Source organism: Zonotrichia albicollis, chromosome 3 (genome assembly GCF_047830755.1).
Source record: "Zonotrichia albicollis isolate bZonAlb1 chromosome 3, bZonAlb1.hap1, whole genome shotgun sequence".
In the NCBI taxonomy this organism is placed as follows: Eukaryota; Metazoa; Chordata; class Aves; order Passeriformes; family Passerellidae; genus Zonotrichia; species Zonotrichia albicollis.
The window spans coordinates 103,862,818-103,885,124 of NC_133821.1; the positions used below are offsets into that span (position 1 = coordinate 103,862,818).

The 22,307-nt window shown below is 41.3% G+C and overlaps 1 protein-coding gene across 1 annotated transcript; it reads right to left on the reverse strand.

Moving 5' to 3' along the window:
- Window positions 1-16,402: 16,402 nt before the first annotated feature.
- On the reverse strand, window positions 16,403-21,670 carry LOC102067780 (nuclear receptor subfamily 0 group B member 2). Its single transcript, XM_026792787.2, is given in 2 exon segments — window positions 16,403-16,680; window positions 21,067-21,670. Coding segments are annotated over 2 exon segments (882 nt in total).
- Between the last annotated feature and the right edge of the window lie 637 nt (window positions 21,671-22,307).

Consider the following 22,307-nt stretch of genomic DNA (forward strand, 5'->3'; position numbering starts at 1 on the left):
GGGGTCCCAGACCGGCCTCCCATTGGCCAGCGCCTCCGGAGCACGCACCAATCAGCGGCGGCTCCGCGGTGGGTGGAGGGAGGGTGGGGTTTGCTGCGGTTTGCTGCGTGCCCGCGGGGGGGGGGGGCCGGGGGCGCGAGCACGGGCACGGGGATGGGCACGGGCACGAGCACGGGCCCGCACGCGGCAGCCGTGAGCGCGGCCTGAGGGCTGGAGCGTGCTGCTCCTGCGCCCTCACAGTTACCGGGGCAGCTACAAGGCGCGGCCATGGGCACAGGCATAGCCATGGACGCAGTCAGAGGCTCCGCCCCCGGCGGCCTCGCCTCGGTGCTGTCACAGTCACAGCTGAAACCAAAGGCTTCACCTCTCCCCTTAAACTCTTTTCTTTTCTTCCACTGCAGGGTTTGTCGTGTCACCACCCCAGAATCGACGAATCGTAGACTGCTTTAGGTTGGAAGGGACCTTAGAGATGGTCTGGTTCCAAAAGACCTGCCAGCGCCAGGGACGCCTTTCCCTAGGCAAGGTTGCTCAGAGCCCGTCCGACCTGCCATTGAACGCTTCCAGGGATGGGGCATCCACAGCTTCTCTGAGCAACCTCTTCCAATGCTTCACCATTCTTGCAGTAGTATCCATTCTTGCACTAATATCCATTCTAAACCTATACTCTTATAGTTTGAATCCATTCACCCTTGTCCTGTCACTTCATGTCGTTGTAAAACTCTCCATCTTTCTTCTAGGCTCCCTTCACAAATATCTGAAATCCTCAAATTCTACCCCAGCAGCTGCCCCAGAAGGTAAAAAAGAATTCATGGTATTCATGGTAACAGGCAAGTATTACCTGTTCCACTCTGTCTCTCAGAATCCCTCTCAACTCCCCATCCAACCTGGCTCTCAGTCTGTCTTATTTTAAATTCATTTTTTCCAATGTATTTTCTTCCAAACTCTCTTGCTCAGACCTTTGTTACATTATTTTATTGAAATTAAGATCTTTCATATGCACATATTTTCTTTGTCAGGTTTTATACAAACATTCTTTCTAATGTTCTCCTCATCAAAGTGTGACAGTGTCACATTCCTTCCATCATCCAGGTGAATCTCCTTGGTCTACTTGGTCTGCTTTTGCAGCCTCCATTTCTTCCTCTGTACACCCATCCTTGCTGCCTTTCAGTTGTCTCCAGATCAATCTTTTTTTAATTTCCCTTTCGTCAGTGCTTCACATCTTGTCCCTGTGCATGCCTCTTCATCAAGCCCTTTCATGCAGCCTCCAATGCATGTGACAAGCTTTGAGTTGTTCTTCCCTGTCTGTTTTGATGTTATCTGTAAGACTAACCATACTGGCTAGCATCTTTTCTTTCCTCCAAAAACTCTAACTCAATACTGTGCCTCAAAGAAAAAGGCTAGAAATTAGAATTATATATAAGTGGCATCACCTCTTTCAAATGAGATGGCTCATATGTAACCCTGTGTGAACAGGGCCTGGTTTAAATACTGGAATGTTAGATTTCATGTCTAACATAAAATATATATAACTGTTATGATTAGATTTCTTTTTCTATCTGAGTTCCTAGCCATTACTGAATATACTGTAATGATCACAGTTCCATTTCATTGAAGACTATTGTTTCATTATGTATTTTGTGAAAAAATATTTTTTCACTTAGAATTTCTTAATCATTAAGATTTGTGCAAAATAAAAGGCTTAATCCTCCTTCTAACTGGGGAGAATCATCCACTTGCTCTTTAACATGCCCTTTATCCTTAGAGACTGCTGAAAAAGCACTCAAATTTTTAGTGATTGATCATGGGATCAAACAAGTTTGAGCATATCCCAGTATATTCCAGGGAAATAAGGCACTAGTTAAGTTTCTAAAGGGAGTGAGAATTTTAAAAAACAATAGAAGAGCCATCTTTACAATGAACAAGGAGTATAAATGTCAAATGTTGAGGTTGCTTCCAACTTCAACTGAAGGCAACATTTGATGTTTGAAAAAGTTTAGGACCTGGAAAACAAGTGATATATAATCATGTAATATGTATTGCTAATAGTGGAAGATGTTAAAAGTATCCAAGTTTACGATTCAAACGTTTGTGTTTCTTTCAGAAAGCAAATGTATCTGAGTAGGAGGAATTTAGCTATATTTCACATCATGGAGGCAAAATCTGCAAAATTTAAAAATGGAGAGCAATAGTATAGAAAGGAATTGCTTTACAGGTGAGTCTGTCATCTATTGCTAATGTGTCAGTTACTGTGAATATCTAAAGTCATACTATAACCTGTCAGATATATCCTGCTTATGTACAGTTAGTAGATACCATGCTGTGCCTCTTGTCTCCTATACCTGGTGATACATGGAACTTGAAAAGGAAAAGAATGGTCATGTGGCCCAGTATCTTACAGAGGGAGTTACAGCATTTATGATGGAAGGGTGGAAAGAAGAAATATCTTCAGTAAGACGTTCACCTGCTAGTCAGACCTAGGTAAAAGAGAAAAAAGTATCTGAAGACATACTAACGCCTAAATTGTTGATGCCTTTTGAGTGCAAAAGATGGTTTGTCCACATGGCCTTGGATATTTGCACTGGTAATTTAAAAAAAAAAAAAAGGGGGGGGGGCAATCAAAGAGTTTTATCCAAATGTACATTGGCTGAAAAATATTTTAGTGGAGTTTACTCACAGCATTTATGTCTTTCCAGCTCTGACAGGGTAATAATTATATCCATGTTGTTGCTGGTGTATATTGTGATATTCCAGCAACTTCAATTACATTTTGAAGACATTTTTCTCTTTTGGAAGTTGTTCAGTCACTTAGGGCCACTTCTGTTAAATCTGTACAGCAGACATAAAGAGCTGAAATCAACTGCATTCCCCATCTGTGTGTATTAGTCATTTTGCACATCCTTAGTATTCTTGACAACCATTAAAAAACTCTGGCAGGGATTACTATTATTTGTGATTTTAGCAATTGATGAGGATATGGTGGTGATTGCAGACCCTACTGACTGACCCAGACCAGATTATGCCCATATTTAAGCCAGCATCAATGAGATGTAACTCCTTTGAAGTCTATGTTGTTGCCTCTGATTGACATGGATCCAGCTGTGAGCAAACTGCAGTATTGGATTTGGACATAAACATATTGCTCCAAGTCTACTATTTTTCAAAGTCTCTCCAAATTTTTACATAGCTTGCAACTGAACCTTAAACTTGTCACATTTCCTTGTAGGTGTTACTTTAAATTACATTTTTGTAGATGATGAAGCATGCAGGAGACTTCTGTTGCATTCCTTCAAGCATAGTTGTTTTCTCGTCACATCTGTCTGACATGTTATAGTGTTACTGTAAGTTTGCCTCCCTGCTCTGTGGTTCATGGAAGGAATTTTATTGCATGTTTCCACCCCAACAGCTGATTAGCTGTTTCACCCCCTCTTATAGGAGCTGCTAGTAAGCACTTGTGTCACGCTACTCCTTGGTCCTGGTGTTACAGCTGTTTTCATGCTTTGTTTGCATGTCTTCCTTCTACCCTAATTATTGTCTGCTTTTTCCTTCTTTTTCTGTGCTGATACTTTGGAGCTGTTTTCTCCCATCCCTCCTCCCTCAGACAAATGGGAGTTTTTGTTGATTAGGGACAGTTATTTCTTTCTTGGATATGTGAAAAAGAGAAACTGTACCATTTGGCCTGACTGGTTTTATTGTCAGTCCTGTACAGATTTTATGTGGGAACAGTGTCTTACCCCTAAGAATGAGTAAAACAAACTGAACAAGACCAGAGCAGTAATGGTTTTGATCAACAGGACTTAGAATAAAATGGTTTCATCTTAGGTAGTATAAATGCCAGGAACCCTTTTGCAGTTTAGCAGAGAAGTTATTATTTTACGCTTTGATAAAAAGCAGGTCAAAGCAATCTATCTGGAACCAGACAAGTTGTAGTCTGGCAGAGAGCAAGGGGGGGGAAAAACGGAAAAGAAGCTTTAATGGCATAGTTTTGCACTCATTTTCATCTAAGGTCAGAAATCATCCAGTTACTTCTGCCATATGACCCACCTCTGTGGTAAGACAGTGCTTCCCACTGGAATAGTAACTGTGGTTTTCATCACCAATTGCTTTTTAGATTTTTAAATACTGCACTCTTAAGTTGAAAATAGTCCTATTTTAAATTACATGAGTAATTCATAACATTAAGTGATTCAAGGCTAGAAACTGCAGTGTCTATCCATAGAGACGTTATTCTTTCTTTATACGACATTTCAGTGTTTCATAATTACAGGATGAGAATCCCACTCGTTTAATTCAATCAGTTTTAATTTGCCTTGAAACCACAGAGCATATTTAACTCTATTTCCTACTAACTTAATATAGAAATACCTGTACAGGAAAATGATTTCTCATACTTGACAGTTCACAATTCTAATGCCAAAAAAAGTCATAATTAAATCAAATTTGTTCAAGGAATGGGGATCACATTTTTATCCTGGGGATAGTTAAATGTAGGAACAATTTGCCTGAGAACATGTTGGATTCTCATCACTTCCACTCTTCAAATTATAACTAGATTTCTTTGTAGAATATATACTGTAGCTCAAAAAAAATTACTATCTTGACAGCAAAACTACTAGGTGAAGTCATACTGAAATAATCTTATTAATACCTTGCAGTTCTAAAATACTTGTTCTTCAGTAATAAAGTGAGAATTGCTATTTGACTGGTCAAGAAAGTATGCCAAAAATCTCAATCAGATTCAGAAACATGTGGAGTGATGGATTTTTCAGGTATAGTGAATGTATTTGTGTGTATGTGTATATATATATATATATATATATATATCCACATATAGCTGACATTATAAGCAGTGTTCAAAAAACAAATATACAGAGATGGTTTTAAGTAATGGTCATGTGATTTAAAGAAGTCACATTTGGATTCCATGAGTTCCCAAAAGGTTTCCACAGTGTTCTGTCTGCTGCTGGCTGGTGCTGCTTTAGAGATAACCATGTACCAAGCAACACATTCAAGAGGTTTAAATAAGTGTTTGAAGCTATGTTCACCTTGCCACAGGCTGGCCTTTAGCTGCTGATCAGAGTGAGAGCTGTGATCATTACAAAAGTAATAAATCTCTCCCCAGAATGTTAATAGTAATTTCTGAAATTAAACATACCAAATGTGTACTCTACCAGCCAGTGAACTAGTCTACTGCAGCCATGTAATTGTAAACTATGCCAAACTTCTGCATGTGGAGACATCAATTTCTGTGCATCACCTGGCCATTTTTTGAACTAGCACCACTAGCCAGAAAAGCAGCATTTCATAAGTCAGTGCAGTATCCAGACCCATGTTTCATAGCTGTCAAGCATGAGAGGATTGAAGAGAACTGTGTTCAGAGTATGAATAATCAAAGCTACCCAAAATTAGACCATACTTTAGGGATACCTGTGCTACTAATTTCATAAAAGCCAAACCCCATACTCAGCTGTCAGTTTGCCTAAATTTATTCCAAAGTGCAGGGGATTTTTTCCTTCTACATATCTCTTCCTTTTAGTTTGACCATCAATGCAGTTACAGAGTGTTCTAGGTGTTTTTTCTAGACTAGGTTTCAGGTATTGGTTCACATTCAGACTCTAAAGCTGCTTTCAGTGTGACACTGCTTTCTGCACCCCTGCAGTCACCCACTTGCAGCTGTCTTTAAATAAAGTACCTGGTTGTGGTATTTATTATTACTTCTCTTTTCCTTTACCCAATCAATTTTCATCATCCCAGCAAAAAATGTCTAGATGCATCTTTTCATTTTAATATAGAGTGTATCTTTCTGTATTCTCTTTTGATTAAAGATTTTCATCACCACAGAGTACCTGAAAATTCTGTGGGTCACCATCAAGACTTAACACTCATGCAATTTGTATGGGTCTAGGAAATCTAGGATGGGTTCAGCATTTCTATGTCCCATTCAAAAAGGACAACTAGGTTGTGGCAATGTTCTACATTAAAGCTTTTCTTTTATAGAAAAGATTTGATTTGTACAGAAAAGACAGTCTCAAATACATATATGGCAAGCTTCTGCCTAAGTTTAATTTAGATGAACAGGATATCTTTAAACAGGTTTTCAGTGACACCCTTAGGCAGCACAGGGATTTAATGTAAAATACAGCTTCACTAAAACACAGGATTTAGACTAATTTAGGCAGCCTGGGTCTCACTGAAAGCCAGAAATAATAATTCACATTTTTATCCCTAACTTTCATCTTTCTCTATATTTAAATAAATATATCAACATCTATTAGAAACAGCATAAATTGAGAATTGTCTTACTGGTTTGTAATTTTTAATGTATACCATTAGGTGGCAGGAAACAGTAAAGATTTACTTGATGAAATACATATGTTGAAATACAGATCTATCAGATTGTTGTCTCCACCCTTTTTGAATCAGATTTCCTACTGTGAACTGTCAAGAGCTTTGTTTAGCTAATTATTAAATGACTTACCAACAGGGCTCACTGCTTTCATCAAAAGTGCTTCAGATTTCATTTTTGTGCAATCCTTTTGTGAAATAAGGAGGAAAAAAAACAAACAGAAAAAAACAACAAGGCAAACTCATTCCACTGGGAGTTCCTTAAAAATTAAACATCAGCACTGTTGTGTATCTACTTCTAATCTCTGTTTCTGGTCAGGCTAAATCTTCTGCTGGAAGAAACCCTTAGGCCAATCTAATTCAGTAAGCATTGGTGGAAGGCAAGAAAGTTTATTATTTTTTGAGAGCCTTGGTTGTAAGGGCTATGCTTGTGTCTGAGTCTGGCTATAAATAGGATCTTTTACACAGCATAGGCACAAAAGGATTGAACTGAGAAGGCTTAGACACCCAGGCTGACGGACAGGTGGCTGCAAGTAAAATACAGGGAATTTATACTACTAGCAACTTTTATGTCTCTAAGTCTAGTTGGCTGCTGATTTTAGAGTTGCAATGGATGTCACTGGTGAGAGGGTAGGTGGCAGGAATCACAGGGCAAGACTTGTCTGCTTGATAACTCACTCAATGATTGATGTATGGGAAGTTAATTGCACTACTAGTGACTCTGTAGGAGATAAGGAAATCTATGCTCAGCATTTCCCAGAGATGTGGAATTAAATCCCTTGCAAGAGTATCCCCTAAAAGATTTATTCTTGTTCCCTCAAACTCATCTAGTGATGCTGGTAGGAACTGTGCCACAGATATTGCCACTCATACTTAACTGGAAAGACCCAAAGCATATTTTTCCATATGTTTATGTAATAATTTAGTGCCAAATAAATGACAATTCCAGAAAATACTATACAGCTGCAGTTTGCCATTCCCATTTGATAAGCGAACACCTGAAAGGAAGATAAGCACAAGAGAGATATTTTGTTGATTTATTATTGATTAGTCTGATACGAAGAGAAATTCAGCTCAATGCAGTTTTAACGTGGCAATGACAGTCAAGAGACAGAAATCCATTATTCACAGAAAAATGTGTGGTAGCAGCTCAGAGAACTCTTAACAGTGTGTCTCTTTTGTGTCAGGCAATTGCCTCTGGAAGCAAGGAGTCCTTTTTTGGAGTCCTTTTTTCCTCCTGTTCAGCCCCAGCATTGCCTGAGAACAGTGAAAGTAACTACACAAGCTATAACCTCACTATTTGTGAAGTCCACATGTCTTCTTGAGTTAGAATTCAATATTTTTAATCTCAGTCTCTGAGTTTTAGTATTGTATCCACACAGTTCAGACATAGGCAATCTTGTGGGAAACTCTCTATCTCAAACAGGAATCTTCAATAGTTAAAAATGCCAAACCCAATAATAATAATGGTACCACAAGATGACCTAAGCAACAGGATTGCAGAAAGATTCCTTCCAAATATAAATACTTGATGCCTGTGCACATCACAGTCCCATGGCCACCACAGCTGTCAGCATAAAAGGTGGGTCATCTTCAACATCAATTTCTTTCCCTCACAAATAATAGTTACAGATTTCAGAAAGCTGCCAAGCAGGATTGAATCTAATTCAGCAAGCTATCAGCATGTTGAAGCATGCTATCGATGCTGACAGCAGTATTGGTTCTCCCAGTGGATCAGTCTAGCAGTCAATCTATCAAACACCCGGCCCTGTTTCTACCTTCTAACTGTGTAGATCACAAACCTCCCAGGAAAGATGCAGCACAGCCCTGGAGGGCATGGGAGAGGAGCTGCAGTGTGTTAGGAGATTGAGCTTGGACCCTGTGTGAAATCAAACAAGCAATATTTTTTCTGGTGCATTGTGAGTTGTTCAAGAATCAAAAATTTTTGTCTTTGAGAGACTAATGTCCCTCTAGTCACTAAGTCACTAAGCAAGTGTGTTTCTCAGAGGGAATTGTGTTCAGTGGGGCTGCTCAAGCTCTCCAAAGGACAGGCTGCTGGGAACAGGTGGGTGCTAGGCAGTGCAATATGCGATGCAAGCTGTGTGCACATTGCAATTTGCCCCTGGAGTCTGCAGCACACTGCGAGCTCTGGGGTGGATTGGGCATGAACTGATCTGTGTATGCTGCTGCTGGGCTTTCACTAGCCCAGAGCTTAACAGGACATGGGTTAATCCTTGGCTTTGGTCTGGGGCAGTGGTGGTTTGCTTATCTTTGTGGGAAAGGGAGGAACAATCATAACCATCAAGCTGATCTCTTACAGTGCTTTATGTTTTTAAAACCACAGATAAGTAGTATGAAGTATTTGCATCTGCACAAAGGAAAGGTCTTTCCAGTCTGCATAATTCAAATGTGAGTTACCATATGCCTGAAGCTAGGAAACATTATTTATATATATTTATATGTTATCAGCCTGTTTTCCTTATGTTGTTCTTTACAGTTTTATCAGAAATGTTAAGAGTTGCTTACTCAGCTGAGCCAAAATATTGAATATTTCTTTTTGTACCTTTGGTCCTCTCATTGTTGTACAATCAGATGTGAAAGCCTGCTCAAGAGGAGGATAAATATGTTCTGAGATATTGTCACATTTTGAGAATGTAAGGACCTAAACAAGCAGTCTCCCTGGACTCTACTTAGAATTTACAGTTGTTTGTAAGAGTGGGCACAACCACCTTTTTGATTTCTTCTTATCTGTGTCCAAGAGAAAAAAGTTCAGCCCCCTTTGCAGGACTTTGCATCTTCCATTTACTTTCTGAGGTGGATATAATAAAAAACAGAACTTGAAAAATCATCTGCCTCAAGCCCCTTACACTCGCTTCAAAAAAATCCCAAACTATTGGTGTTCTGTGTCATCTCTTTTTTATAGAAAGCACCAAACAGCTTGGTTTTGTTTTTCTTAAACTGCCCATTTAATAAACTGTAGATTTGTACTTTCCTGTGCTTTCTTTTGAAGATACCTCAGTAAACTAAAACATATTTCAAAATGTAAGACCATTGGTCATAACTAACTCAGATTAACGAATGAAAATAGTTTCCTTTGAAAGAGGGATCTCAGGCAGCACGGTAGAAGCAAGTTAGCTAGAGAAGTCAAAATATTCTGGAGGTCAGCAGAACAAAGTGTATTTCCTAGGCATATGATGGCTATGTGAACACTTAAGCTATCTAACAACATTCTCTGTATTCCTGATAGGCTTCCCACATCACCCAGAAAGGAGATTAGTGGAAAGAAAGAAGCACGCTTTCTTAGGACACTTTCCTTAGCATGGCGTAAAGGTGATAGCAAGAAGTAGGATGGGATAGAAAACAGGAGTGGATTTGCTCAGGTCTGGAGATACTGGAATGATTTACATTGCAGTAGAAGAATGCCTAGGGTTGTTTTCCTTCAAATGTGCCAGGAGGTGGTACAAGACCTACTGGTGGTTTCATATGTATTGTCAAAGCTACTGCCTACGACTGCACACATTCAGCTTCTTGTGAAAGACTGTTACAGGCAAGACCAAAGGAAAAATTACTCTTGCAAGGAATTTTCTACCTACCCAAAACAAACAACAGCAAGGGTGGCTTGTGTAGCAATTTGTAGGAGGAGATCTGAGAATTTTCATCCTTTCTTTAAGGCTGGGATCTAGGAAACTTACCTGAAGGGTAAGAGAGGAAGAAGGATGCAGTTGCAAAATTAAAACAGAAAAGACTAACTGATAGAGAAGAAAAAATTGAGAAATTAAATTGCAATAATGGAAAGGGATATGAAAAATCAGGCAGATGATGGAATGGCAAAAGAGAAAATTAGGGAAGACAGTTGCAACAGAGGAGAGGGAGATATAGTTGAGATAGCTAAGAGGTGGAGTCTCAGACGGAGTAATGAAGCCTTATGTGATACTGACATAGAACAGGAAACAAAATTACCTCCACCTGAAGGAGAGCAGATGGAAACAAATCTGAGATTCACCTCTGTATCAAAGAGTTTCATCAGGGAGGTCAAGTTAGTATAATGTTAGCTTGCCAGTCAAAAACAAGAGAGCGAGATGTGGACCAGAAGTTGCAAACTATCAGAGTAGGGATGACAGATAGAGCTGCCAGAGGCAGATGGATAGGGGACATCACTGTTGTCTACAAACACCTTGGATATCCAACACCTTGAGTGAGAAAAGCAATTTGAATTCATACTGGTAGTAGAAAGAAGGTAGTAGAAAGTAGAAGCATATAATAAAATGTTATTAACCTATAATTAGAATTAGAAAGTTCTGGAATTAGAACATTCCTAACCATCGGATCAGGAGGCTCTGTCTCATGTACTGTCCTATTAGGAACAGGGTATGCAAACACATCCTAGATTATCTTCAGGTGGTGCTTGATAAGTTTGGGGATGCAATCATACACACACTTGATATCGATATGCACAATGAGTGAGACCAGATTGGATGCTGTAGGTGGACCTTCCTAGTCCCTGCCTTAATCTTATTTTCCTAATAATGATGCTGTTGACTCATATGTATTGACCAGGACAGGTGCAGACAGACACACATTTGCCTCACTCACTTTCCAAGCCAACTGGATGCCACCCACTTCTGGAATCTGAGTATCTGGAGTGGCCCAGGGCTGTACCCAAGTTGTTAAATCTGTGCAAATACACGACTTCCAGATCTGAACCGGCTTGCTTTCGCCTAACTTGGAGTGTGGGCGAGGGAGTCCACACCTATCCATACACCCTCAGAAGGCTGTGCAGAGCTCACATGTTCAGTGGAGTGAGGAGTATGAAAACTTCATAGATTAGGGATGCCGGGACTGTACAGGATGATGTAGCAGGACTGAGGGGACTCAAGATCCCAAAGTGCCAGTCCAGGGTACCACAGCAGCATGGTCAGGAGCCACGTGTAACATCCTTGTGGTTGCTTTTATATGACAATGTGGTGTTTTGTGACAGACTAGTCTGATACACCACCAATGTGTACCATGTCCCCAGGAATGACAACTTGCTCTTACATCTTTGGTGGCACTCCCAGTTGTGTTGAGTTCCTAGACAATGCTGCACAGTGGAGATGGTGCTCTGTTCCTCCTGATTAAAATATCCCTTCCTTGTCTGTCATCATACTTTGTGTCTTGCTCCAAGGAGCTGCATTGCTCCTCAACAGACGTGCAACTCCCTGCTCATGCTGCAGTGGCCACAGCCATCTACTGCATCAAGTTATGTTCCGAGGCACCAACTGATATTTGAATATTTGGAAGCAAACACTTGTCTGTTGCAGGTGTATGGCAGATTACTTTCCATTTCTAATAACATACTGGTAAGGAAAGAATTTTGGACCCTTCACTGTGTGGTCACCTGCACAAAAAAGCCCTTTATTTTCCCCACTACATTTCCATTTTTCCCTCCTAGTAAAAATCTGTGGTTATGAGTGTGCGTGGGTTGCACTGTTTCCGCTGTGACTGGAATGGGACCATTCCCACGCTACTTGAAGTTTTGCATTCTTGGCTCGTGAGATTACTTGCAGAAAGCTGTGGCTATGTCTTCCTTTGATGAAGATGCTCTTATCTTAGGTGAGATGTGGAGCGCTTCATCTTGCAACATTTCTGCTACCCCCCCAGGCAGAGAAAGAGAGAGAGAACACAGGAAGAATGACAACTTGTACTTTCAAAATCACAATCTCATAAGGACAACAGTTGATAACAAGCCCAAGCAAAACCAAACTACTGACTCACCCTCCTGTCTCCTAGCCTACTGGGAAAGATTGAGGATTTATGCACAAATAGTAACACTGGTTTCAATGAGACCCTTTTTTGTCATTACAGGAATTGATGCTTGTTTTTAGACTATGCATTTATTGTAGAAACTTAACTCCATTTTTTTCCCCTGAGCCAGGCTGCTTTTATCCGCAGTCCTGTGATAGAAAAGGAGCATATATTTCCTTGTGTGCCTCTATTAATGTGAAGTGAAGAACCGCACATTTCACATACCCATGCCCTGTCTGCAAATAAAATTATGTCTGAGATTATGACTTGCAAGTGCTTTCTAGCGAAAGTGAAATTTTACATTTTGAATTAAATGCCTTTGTTTCTACAAAAGAGGTAAGAAAGGCATTCCACAGGAAAAACAAAAAACCCAGCCAAAGAAAAAGAACTCCATAGAAGTATTAGTATAGATAGGACAGAGATTTGTAAATGTGATGTCCTATGTGTGCCTTCTTAGTCATTAATGGGCAAGTGAATAAAATCACAGAATTATGTTTGTTTCCAAGCATTTATCAGGGTTTTTTTTATTAGAAATGCATGTTTAGCTGAAAGCATAAGTCTACTGTGTAACAGTCAGGACTGCAAAACCAAGCATGCTTCTGACATTAATTAGAAGACATTAGAGTTAATACTGCAGGTGCAAAATGGATCCAAACCACTTCTGTATATGCCATAAAGGTAGGATTAATCTCATTTTTACTGTGTGAAAGTTAGGCAGTGAATCTCAAATGGTGAGATGGGCTCCTTAGCTGTACCGATAGGCGGAAGTAGAGCACTTCTTTACTTCTTTGGATTCATCCAAAATTAGGGCAGGTGTCAGAGAGAAGGGAGGCATATCTCCCTCAGAGGATGTCCCTCTCTGTGCTCTAGAGAGAGTGCAAGTGACTCTCTTGCAAGAGGGATCCCACCATTGGAAACATCATTGTTACTTTTGCTAGTAGATCACTGCCTTACTTGGTGCTTACTAAGTTTGATCTTCAATATATTCTGTATTTTTCCTTTTCCTGTAGTGTCCAGGCTTCTCCATTACTTTACTGTGTGCTGCTCAATTTAGCATAGAACACTGAATTTAATAATTTTCAGTGGGATTCCCTCATGTTCTCAAGTACAGTATTTGTTAGTTCTTTACAAACAGTGATTAAAATCTTCAAAGATGAGTCAAAAAATGAAGGCATTATTATTACCCCTTCTTTTTACAAAAGAGGAATGAAAACACCTAGATTAGAGTTGATGAAAGCCTCCTGCATTTCAGGTGCGCATAGACTGATTTTTCATGGCTTACAGCACTATACATCATTCTGGAAGCATAAGACACAGCCTGTTGTGATCTGGATTGCTTCTTGTGAGAGCCTTCTGACTTCTGCAGTCTGCCCCTTCCCAGGTCTTGTGTTTGCCACTGTGAAAAACTATAACCTTTTACTCCAGTTAACACAGTTAGTAGCAGCTTTTTTCTGGGACAATACCACTCTGGAATAATGCCACTTAATTTATGTGGCTCGCCCACACTCTGTAATGTGTCATTCAACCAATTTCACTGTAAGAGCTTTGTTTCTGGCACTGTAGATCCATTTTAGTTCAGGTTCTGCAATGATGGTGCTGCAACAAAAGCAGCTGAGCCTTAGCCGACAGCAGGCTCCTCCATTGCCCAGTCATAACACATTCCCACAGCACACACAGGCTATCCTTTGCCCCAAGTAAGGCAGGGAGTCCTGAGGGGGAACGACATGAGTTTGCAATTAGGTCATGAAAAGAGTTTATGATCATATTCAGAAGGAGGCTGGAGTAAGATTTCACAAGCAATTTGAATTTACTTTTCATTCTTGATTTTGCAAATGTAGATTTCTTCTAACAATTTTAAAATATTGCCATATACTATTTTGAACAAGGCAGCAAGGGGATGTGTCCCTGAGTGAAAGCTCTGCCTGGGTCATCAGCTGCAGTAAGTGCTGTATCTGGCACGCTTCCAGCAGCTGAGCTCACACTCCAGGTGATGGCAATACTGCCGTCTCCTGGGCGCTAGAGGGGGATGGCTACACACGTCACATTGGTGGATTTCACAGCTGGAGAAACTGCTTCTGTTTTCAATCCCAGAAGCTAAATAAAGTGGTGACAAACCTTTCTTCATTGCTTCTCTCTCTTTGTCTCTCCCTCTTTCTCTCTCTTTTTCGTTTTCTTCCTGGAGTATGGATTTTTCTGCTGTCATCCTCTTGCCTTCTATTCATTTCAGTCTCTGCTTCTTCATTCCAATGCTAAGTCATTTCCATTGACTTCTGAAGTCTGTCTGGTGCTGTGCCTTTCCACTTTCCAGGGAGAGCTCCTGTTTTTGCTCCTGACCTCTGCTCACAATCCCTCACCTCTCCTGTTCCTTCCAGTTTCTTGTACCTGCACAAGCTCCAACTTCATGTGACACTTAAACACAGTAAATACAAGTTCTTACTCTGTCCTCAGCAAGACAAGTGGTATCAGCCCCTTTGAACAGGATACCAAGATAAGATCTGTTGATCTTCTGAAGAATCTTGTATTCAAGCACAGTGAAGTGAGATCCATGAGTATCAGATCTTGTGGGAGTTCCATTTAAAGCCTAGTATTTGCCTTCATGGTAGAAGGTAAAGTCACCTTGAAAATCCAAGATGTTGACCACAGTCTTCCCTGTGGAGCACTAGGCACTCTTTTCAGACAGGTTTACATAAAACTTTCTGCAGTTCTGAAAGGTTTAGTTAGCTTAGGGACATAGGAAAGTGAGTTGTGTTTACTGCAGAGATTGTTATTTCTGTGATCACTACTACTCGGGGGCTTAATTGGTTTGTCTTGGTTGGGGTTTGCTTCTTCCCCTTGATTAACGAAGTGGGAGAAAAATGTGTGTACTTTTGTCAAAACAGATAGGTACTAAACTCTTTTTATTATTTAAATTTCTTTTTTCCTTAGTTGTTTGACTTCTAGAAGTCCTTTCAACATCCATCTCTGTTGCCATGCATTTTTACATATATATATTTTATATATATATTTGCAAGTTCTCTTTCCTTTGACTTTAGCTTGACATTCTAAGGAATTCTAAGCTGTCATAGTCTTTGTTGTGCTGTCTAGCTACATGTCTGTCAGCCCCCATTTGGTGAGTAGGAGCCCTCTTGCCAAGCAAAACTAGGCTGGATCCGCTACTGAAAAAACTCAGAAATGAATTCCCTTAAGTTTCATGGAACCCATTGCAAAAGGAGTGGGGCAGGAAATGGACACAAATAGCTTCCCCTATTGCAGCTGAAGTATAAGCTCAATGTTTTTTTCATCCTGACAGATGGGCAGTCAGCACACACATCGTTTTTGGCACCCACCCCAACACGTGCTGCCTCTTCTCCAACCAGACGGGTTGGGGACAGAGAGATTTTTGGGGCATGCCATAGTGCATTTGGAGGTGGAAACATGGAACTCCTTCAGTGAGAGAGGCAGGAACAGATTGTACACATCTGTAGGAAACCATATTTAGCATTTCTGCTGTCCAAGGAATGTCTGACATCTATTTGGAAGGAAGTGAGGGTAATTATAGAAAGATGCAGGCAGGGCTAAAGGGAAAAGGTCTTAAATGTGTAGGAAACTGGGCTACATTAGTTCTGCCACTTATGGCATGACACAGTAACTTTCAGCCCATTCTGGAAACAGTCCTGAACAATGGTTTTTGTCCAGTCAACAAATTTTTGATTCCTGTTCTTTAGTTCCTCAGTTAGGGAAGGACTTCGTAAATAATGGGAGAAGGATTTAATGCCCACAGTTTGCTGCAAGACTTAGAAAAGAACCTAAAAAAAGCAGTTAGTAAGGGGAAGCTCCATCCAGAAATTACAGCCAAGGACTAGAGTTCTCAGTGAAACAGAAAAGGGACTGTTGGTGTCAGGGACTGACAAGGAAAAGGAAGGATTTATACTGATTTTACCATTGACCAGCCTTTTATGTATCTATCTTCAACTGAATAAAATTTACCATTGCCCCTGTTCCTTAAAGCCAAAAGCATAAACAGCTGGAAAAAAGCTCACTAGAAATATTACAGTTGAACCTAGCACAACTGGAAGGTATGCTGGTGCTCCTAGACAATCTTTAAATACTTAGACTAAGGGGTTTTTAAAGCACACAGTATCATGAAATGCTTAATTTTCTCTGCTTTTAATTATAAAATGTTACAAAATTACTTCATCATTGAAGGATATATGGTTTACAAATATTCATCAATGATTTGCTGGAAATGTGTTTATTTAGCTCATAATATTCTCTCATCTCTTCAAAATGAAATATTTTATTGCTCAGATGTCACTTGTTTTCAAAGCCAGTCTGGCTTGATATATAGGGTTTCTATGAGTAGTACATTTAGGGTGGCCTCTCCTAGGATGGGCCTGAAGAAGAGCTCTTCAATAGCATCTGCATCAATGTCTCGAAGAGACGTGAGTAGCTGAAGAATCAAAGCAAACCTGCTGAGGCTCCCATGGAGCATTGTTGAGATAAATTCCATCAGGGCTTTCTGAGCTTCCTGCTGCAGTGATTGTACATAAGGGAGACATTTCAGGGCACGACATTCTGTCAAAACAAAAAGTAAAATAACAAATTCTGAGTAAACATTTCTGTTGTGTGTGTTTTGTAATGATGGGTGTCTGGATTTCTGGCTTATAGGACTACTTTCTCCATAGAAAAAAAATAAACACTTCCTAAACATACTTTTTGGAAAAAGAAGGTATGTGTGGCTCAATAATTTGAATGAGCATTGAACAGCATTGTAATCACATTGGAATCTAGCCCATTACATTAAAATCCATCTTTGAAATGGTAACAGCAGGTAATTTTGACTCAGTACAGATGGAGAAGAAGTTTTGTAGTGTTGTCTACCCACCAAATGATGCTGAGACAGTAGTCTGGGCACATGGAAATATTCCAGCTCTAATCCACCCTACCTAGGTAACAGCAGGAGATGGAGATGATGGTTTGGAGCAGTGAGCAGGCTCACAGCCTGAAGATGTAGGTTTCCAGTACACCCAGCCCCATCTCCTTCCTAATGTTGCCTCTGCTTACTAGACTAAGCTGGGCACTGTGGTTCACCACACTATCTAGGTATTTTCATTTACAGTCTAAAAAGAGCAAGAGGAGTGCCTCAGCAAGAGGAGTGTCTGAAGGAGAGGCCTTTGCCCTATGGAGTCATGGTCATGAGCCTCAATCACATGCCTCCCATAGCATGTGACCTGCTGGCTCACTGAGGGTGTTTGTGGGTGCCAGAACTCAGTGATAAGGACACCCTGTCTTCATCCTTTGCCTCTGAAGAGAGTGCCTTGCCATGTAGCTCTCAGCAACCTGTTGCCTCCTGACCTCATGTCCTCACTCTCTAAGGATATCTTTGCTCTCCTAGAACTGTTGCAGTCTGGACAGAGGGTAGAACACACTATTTGGCAACTTTTACAGTGACTGACTCCATACCTCCCTGGAATAGAATCTTAATAGTTCACACCAGGTGTGTTTCTCACAGTATCATTCATTTCAGTGTGGGCAGTTCAGCATTCTTGCCTAGTGCCCTGTACCAGGGCAAAACCAGCCTGGCTGGGTTTCCTTCAGTCCGTAACTGGCTGACTGTTGTCAGCCTTCAGCAAGTCCCTTCTTCTTAGACACCATTGCCAGAGGAGAAGAAGCCTCAGCCAAACCTGCAACCAGGCTAGCCAGAAATAAAATGTGTGCAAAAGCCATCATCTCCCCCAGGATTACCAGCAGCTGCAAGCTGTGAGGATGATTCCAAATGTTAGATTTTTCATGGAAAGGAAATTGTCAGGATTTTGTGGATTCAGGATGAAGTTGCAACAGTTTATATCTCTTCAAATATGCTTAATTTCCTCATTTGGTCTTCTTTTCTATGTAACCAAATACTGGTTTTAATTTACACATTATGAGACTCTTCTTGTTCTGAGATATGTTGCAATAATATTCAGTCAAACACATGTTTCCAGCTGAACTGTAAACCTCTTAAACCTCTTAAGAGTATCTTTTTTTTTTTTTAACAGAAGCCCTGTCACAGCCTTGATGGAATTTTTGAATATATATGTGTACATAAATATGTATATATATGGCACTGATATAATAACAGCACTGCTTTTCACTGCTCCCATCTCTTCACTGTGCAGTCCCAATTGCTCTTCAGACAACTGTCAAAGACACAAAAATGTTTTCACCTCACTCTGTGCTGTTCCTGTGTGGCAGAACAGTCCTACCTGCTCCTTCCTTTGACTTATTGCCTGGTTCCAAGTAGAGAAAGCATTGCAGCTGGACCCTTCACCCACAGACACTGAGACAGCTCCAAAGCCACCCAGCCAAAGCTCCTCTGGGAAGAGTGGGGATGCCAGTATGTTCTGGAGAGTCTGGATTCTGTTGATGTAAGGCGCTGGTTTCCCCTCAGGGGCTGGTGCACAGTTTCTTCTTTGCAGGTTCTTGCTGGCCCAGATGTGGTCAATCAGTAACCCAGCCAGAGCCTCCCACACAGAGGTGCTGCACAGATTCTGTTGTTATTTCCAGTTCTGGGTCCCTCGTCATAAGAAGGACATGGACCTGCTGGAATGACTCCAGAGGAGGGCCCTGAAGATGATCAGAGGGCTGGTGCACCTCTCCTATGAACATAGGCTGACAGAGTTGGGGTTGTTCAGCCTGGAGAAGAAAAGGCTTCAGAAAGACCTTAGAGCAGCCTTCCAGTGCCTAAAGGGGCTTTACAAGAAAGCTGGACAGGGACTTTTCAGGGGCCTGTAATGATAGGAGAAGGGGAAATGGCCTTGAACTGAAAGAAGGTAGGTAGGCTTAGGTAAGATGTGTAGGCAGAAATCCTTTACTGTCAGAGTGGTGAGGTGTTGAAACAGCTCGCCCAGAGATGTTGTGAATGCCGCAGCCCCAGGGGCTGGCCGGAAAGCCAGGCTGGATGGGGCTTTGAGGAATGTGGTCTAGTGGAAGGTGTCCTTTCCAATGGCAGGGGGTTGGATTAGGTGATCTTTAGGGTCCCTTCCAACCCAAAGCATGCTATGATCCTTGCAGGAGGACCTATGCTCCGTTGTGCTGCCTGCCACCCTCTTGCCAAAGGGATTTTTCTAATCATAGTCAGCACAATGTCTGTGCCACAAGAAATCACTCAGGGTACAAGCAGAGCTTTGCATAGTTGTCATGCTTCTTATCCATGGCTGCTGCAGCTGCATGCCTGGATGTCCTGTGGAACTCCAGCTCATGACCAGCTCTGGACCGCTCTGGTCCTGGCCCTTCCCCATTGCTTCAGTCAGTTTTGCTGGTCTCAATGGAAGTAAAACACTAAGGGTGGTGGTAATGAGGCACTCCATAATACAAAAGAGAATTAATTTACCATTGTCACTGCTAGTGGCTTCCTGAAAGTCTTTTATACTGAGGCCTGCAAAAATAGTAACATTTGGCCAAACATCAAGCCAAAACTTGAAAAGTTTGAAAATGTGTTGCAAATATGTAGAAAACATTTTCTGAGTTTGGTGGAAAGTGTTGGAAAACTATTAAAAGTAGTAGTTGTGAAACAAGAGCTGTACAGATTTGTTTGCAGCAAAGGGTGGTTTGGGCTGTGTATAAGTCCTGAGTACCTGTTTCAGCCCAGATTTAGATGGTGACTCTGTTTCATACAGAGGCTTAACTGAATCTAAGCTTAACTGTTGTTCTCCAGGCTGCCTTCTGCAGCTGATGGAGAATTATTCCAGGGAATCAGCTCGTCCCAGCTAAGAGCTGAGTGTCATTCCTGAAACTGTGGAATGTGTCTGCAGACAGCATTGAGGGCTGCTGGCTCTCTCATACAGCACCCTGGGGAAGCAGCAGGCCTTTAGGAGGCTCAAATCCAGAACATAACCCTGCTACTGCTGTTTCTCCTTAAGTGAATATTGCATTTTACCCACAGAGACAATAAAAATGCCAGCTAGTTAAACTGTGTAAGCTGCTGCAGATGAGGCCTTTCTCCTCTTATCATCCCCCTGGATATAAACAGTGGTTTCTTTTAGCCTGATTTTGTTGTGAAAAAAGCTTGCACTGAAACAAACTCTTCTGCTTTGCTGCTGCAGCACAGACACTCAAGGCAATACCAAGCATCTGGATGACATTACACCTCAAGAAACAGAATTTGAATCCCATTGGAAGCAACTATAAAGTCACACAGCCTTTGAGCAGCCTATAAACCATCCACCATGAGAAATATAATGGAATAACTGAGGCATTCAAGCATCCTTTTGGTGCATCCCCAAGTACAGCACACTGCTGACAGTGCAGCCAGCTGCAGTGATTGCTGTGGAAGGAGCTGGGCATCTGAGCCAGAGCAGGCTGGAGTCAATAAGTCTTTCCATTTACTTTGGTGGACTTGGAGCTCAGTTTTTAGTTACTCATGCACTCCATGGTGCTGACTGAGGCAACCTTCCTTCCTAAGGAGCCTGAACTTGGCATCACAGGTGAGAGGATGCAATCAGAAGTCTTAGTTTGCTTTGAAAGTAGAGATACTAAATTATATAAATATACATAACAGCTGTGTAAACTCAACACAGCATCCTTTTGCCTAACTGATGAAAATCAGATGGTTGTTTTCTTGTGTTCTTGTTACTGAAGAAGCCATTGTTAAAATATTTCTAAAGCTCACATCATGTGCCCAGGCTGCTGTATTACCTTTGAACTGGAAGTCATTGAAGTTACACAAATCTTGATGACTTACAATTTTTCAGTTAGAAGTTGTTTTGGCTTACAGGGGGTGACGTACTGCACATGTCCAAGGAACCAAATAAACCACATCAGGCAGAAAAACTGTTAAATCAGGGAATACAGGTTTTTGAGAACATTTAACTAGCTATTCATATAAATGAGTAAAACAAAACATTTTCTCTACGTAAATAAAAAAATGTCAAATATCTTTCTAGGCACATAATATTTTGTGTAATTTCTGGGAGGACTTACCAGAATTAAAAAGAATAATTCCTTTAAGATAGGCATATTCTTTTGCACTTATGTCCAGGTCCCAGAATTTCCACAATAAATTCTTCATCTTCTGAACTTCTGTGAAAGATGCTCCTGCTGATGAGCTGCCCAGCTCATTCATAGCTGTTGAAGACTGATTGAGGAGGATTTTTTTCAATAAACTGGTGGCTGGAACCTCTCTCAGGTCAAAATCCACTCCTTCTTGTGCCATGCCCAGGACAAAAAGGGGGACCCAGTTCTGTTGTATGAGGACAAACTGATCCTCCCAAGGCATGTGATAAAAAGAAGGTAAGTTTCTAATAAAAGTTGAAGTCTTCAACAGCACTTCAGAAGCTCTTCTGCATGTGGCTTCTGGTGTTCTCAGGACAACTCTTCTGTCCAAACAAGAGCAGCATTTGCTTCTTGCAGAGCAGTGGGGGCTGCAGTGCTGCTGGTGCCACTTGGTCTCATTTCCATGCTCTTTGTTAAGGATCTGGTACAGGATGCTTTTAGAATGGAGTGTCTCACACTGACATTTCCCACATTTCTCAGCAGGGATGTCGGTGGCCATGCAGTCAGAGTTCCCTGTGGCAGGAAGCAGCATGTCTGGAGCTGTGCGTCAGCAGCAGGGGAGGGCCCTTCTGCCACACAGGGAGGCATTGTGTGCTTATATAGACCTGGGCAGGTGTTGGAAGGTGATATGACCCTGATCCATAAGGTTACCTTGAACTTTACTTGCACCAGTGTGTTTGGAATGGGGCGTGGCTGCCGGCTGCTGGCATGGGCCAGTCCTGGGGACCGTCCTGGAGATGGAACTCCTGGGTTTCACAATTACCTCAGGTTTCTGTGAGATTTGAGAGAAACTTCAGAGAATGTCAGCTGTTGGGAGTCCATGACAGTGTTCTCTCTTGCAGTTCACAAATGATAATTTCAAACACAGAATGTGAAGGCTTAAGTCATAGAATTGATTAAGTTGGAAAAGACCTTTCAGATCATGAAGTCCAGCCATTAACCCAACACTGCCAAGTCCACCACTAATCCATTCCTTGAGTGCCACATTTATATGCTTTTAAGTGCCTCCAGGAATGGTGACTCTACCACTTCCCTGAGCAGCCTGGGCACCTGGGCATTGATGTAGAACAAGACAACACAAGACATCCAGTACAGCGTCCTCCTTCAGAATATTTCTCCCAGACAGGCTGTGTAATTAAATTTTCCTCATAGAAACTGATGAAACAAAA